Consider the following 2,089-nt stretch of genomic DNA (forward strand, 5'->3'; position numbering starts at 1 on the left):
AGTCTTTAAGTGGACATTTTAAAGATAGGTCACATTTGGCTGTAGATTCTACTAGGGGCTAAATTATAGGGACATTCTAGAGGCTTCTCTAGGCGTTATTTAAATACGTAATTACAGTACCCTAGTGTCTCAGCATTTCAGAATTGACTGGATGGCAGTGGGTTTGGTTTTTTGGTTAAAAATCTGACCAGGTTTTAGTTCTTTTTTTACCTTTCCTGTGTGTTTTCTGTCAAGTGAGCACACCAATGATCATAAAGCACATGCTCCTTTCATCTCTCGTCTTTAATGCAGCTGGCTCCTGAGACCAAGGCTGTCATCCACTGGATTATGGATATTCCTTTTGTGCTCTCAGCCAATCTCCACGGAGGAGACCTTGTGGCCAATTACCCGTATGATGAGACACGGAGTGGTAGGTGCTCTTCCTGCTCCTCTAATTGGCTCTAGTTTACAGTTATTATACAAGGGCTTGTAAGATCATTTCTGTCCTCTTCTTGAAAAGAATCTGGTCACTAAGTGATATTGCCTGTAGAAACAGATATATTTAGCAGAAACATCTCCTACCTCTTTCATATAGTGTTAGAATATCTATTTGGCAGAGAAGGATTGTGACATTTTTCAAATATTTAGTTGATGTGAAGCATGATCTTGACAGAATACTTAGATGAGAGAATAAGCCAAAAGAAGCCATGGATGTGGGTCATTCCTGGACCCTGGTAATTGGACAGGTTACAGAAGTTACAGGTGGTTTACAACGTGGCTTAAAATGTACTTGATCCAGGCCTCTTTGGATCTCTACACGTGTGTCATCATGCTCTGCCACTTCTGCAGCTGGAACGTTTCTGGGGGCATTGAGGAGGGGAAGTAGGGCTTGACTTTGTCTAACTAATTTTAGTTAAGGTCAGGCAAAGCAAGTTTTAGCCAGATGGGCCTTTTCAACTTAATTTTTGTTGCTCCAAGAAATTTTCTCCTTTGAATCCATTCTCAGGGATCTTTGAAGAGTCAGCACTTTGTAAACACAAGGATGATAATTTTAGATATTATGGAAAACTTTGAGTTTTGAGTGAAACAATTGTTCAATAAATTTAGAGTTTTTTTTTAAATTTAGAGATTTTATGGTATGTCAGTGGCTGAGAAACTTATAGTCCTGGCATATTCTATCAGATATGGATAAGAATACATTGTATCAAAATATATATGATGCATTTCCATAACACCCATTGGGGCTTTTAATAAAATTCTAGAATCAGATACTGATGAGCATGAGAGCAGTTCATAGTGGCTATGAGGTTGGTGGAAGTGCATTTTCTTAACTAGAAGGTTTAACAATGGAAACCTCCTTGCTGTCTCTCCAGCTCCAGTGTACCATAGCTTATCACCTCTTCTTGTGAATCTCTAAATTCATAGGTGGAATGTGTATTCTACCGAATTTGCACTTCCATCAGGAATGGCAGTTATCTCACCTAAAAACTAAATGAAGTTGTTGAGTACTTAAACATTCACCCATGTCCCACGGCGACGCAGCTAAAAAAATATGTCAGCAAGAGCTCAAAACTGAATCATGATTCAGAAAACGCAGTGGTGCTTGGTCTGAGTCAGTATCGTTTATCTTGGTGGATTCATTTTCTAGGTAGTGCTCATGAATACAGCTCCTGCCCGGATGATGTTATTTTCCAAAGCTTGGCTCGAGCATACTCTTCTTTTAACCCAGCGATGTCAGACCTTAATCGACCTCCATGCCGCAAGAATGACGATGACAGCAGCTTTGTAGATGGGACAACCAATGGTGGTGCTTGGTACAGTGTACCTGGCGGTGAGCGTCCATTTCTCTCTCTCTGATGATGTAATCGTGGCTTAAAACTGCCATTTAGATTTAGAGAGTAACTTGTATTTAGAGAATCTTTAATCCTGCTAAATCATAAAGAAGTAGACTGAACCTGTAGTTCATCCTATGAGTTGGAATTGACTCGACGGCAGTGGGTTCGGTTTTTGGTATAGTTCATCCATTAAAGTTAGTTTTCAACGTGAATGATTACCATACATAGTTTTGTTTTTATTGTTGATTTTTAAATCAGTGCTAACTAAAGAGATA

At 39.3% G+C, this 2,089-nt stretch overlaps 1 protein-coding gene across 1 annotated transcript in view; it reads left to right on the forward strand.

Annotated features, from left to right (window-relative positions):
- CPE (carboxypeptidase E) overlaps positions 1–2,089 on the forward strand; it is a 132,781-nt gene that overhangs the window by 118,225 nt on the left and 12,467 nt on the right. The window contains exons 3-4 of the mRNA XM_023725468.1: positions 292–409; positions 1,628–1,810. Of these exons, the coding sequence (XP_023581236.1) occupies positions 292–409; positions 1,628–1,810 (301 nt within the window). The remainder of the gene's footprint in view (positions 1–291; positions 410–1,627; positions 1,811–2,089) is intronic.

Source organism: Trichechus manatus, unplaced genomic scaffold (assembly GCF_000243295.1).
Source record: "Trichechus manatus latirostris isolate Lorelei unplaced genomic scaffold, TriManLat1.0 scaffold00315, whole genome shotgun sequence".
Taxonomy (NCBI): domain Eukaryota; kingdom Metazoa; phylum Chordata; class Mammalia; order Sirenia; family Trichechidae; genus Trichechus; species Trichechus manatus.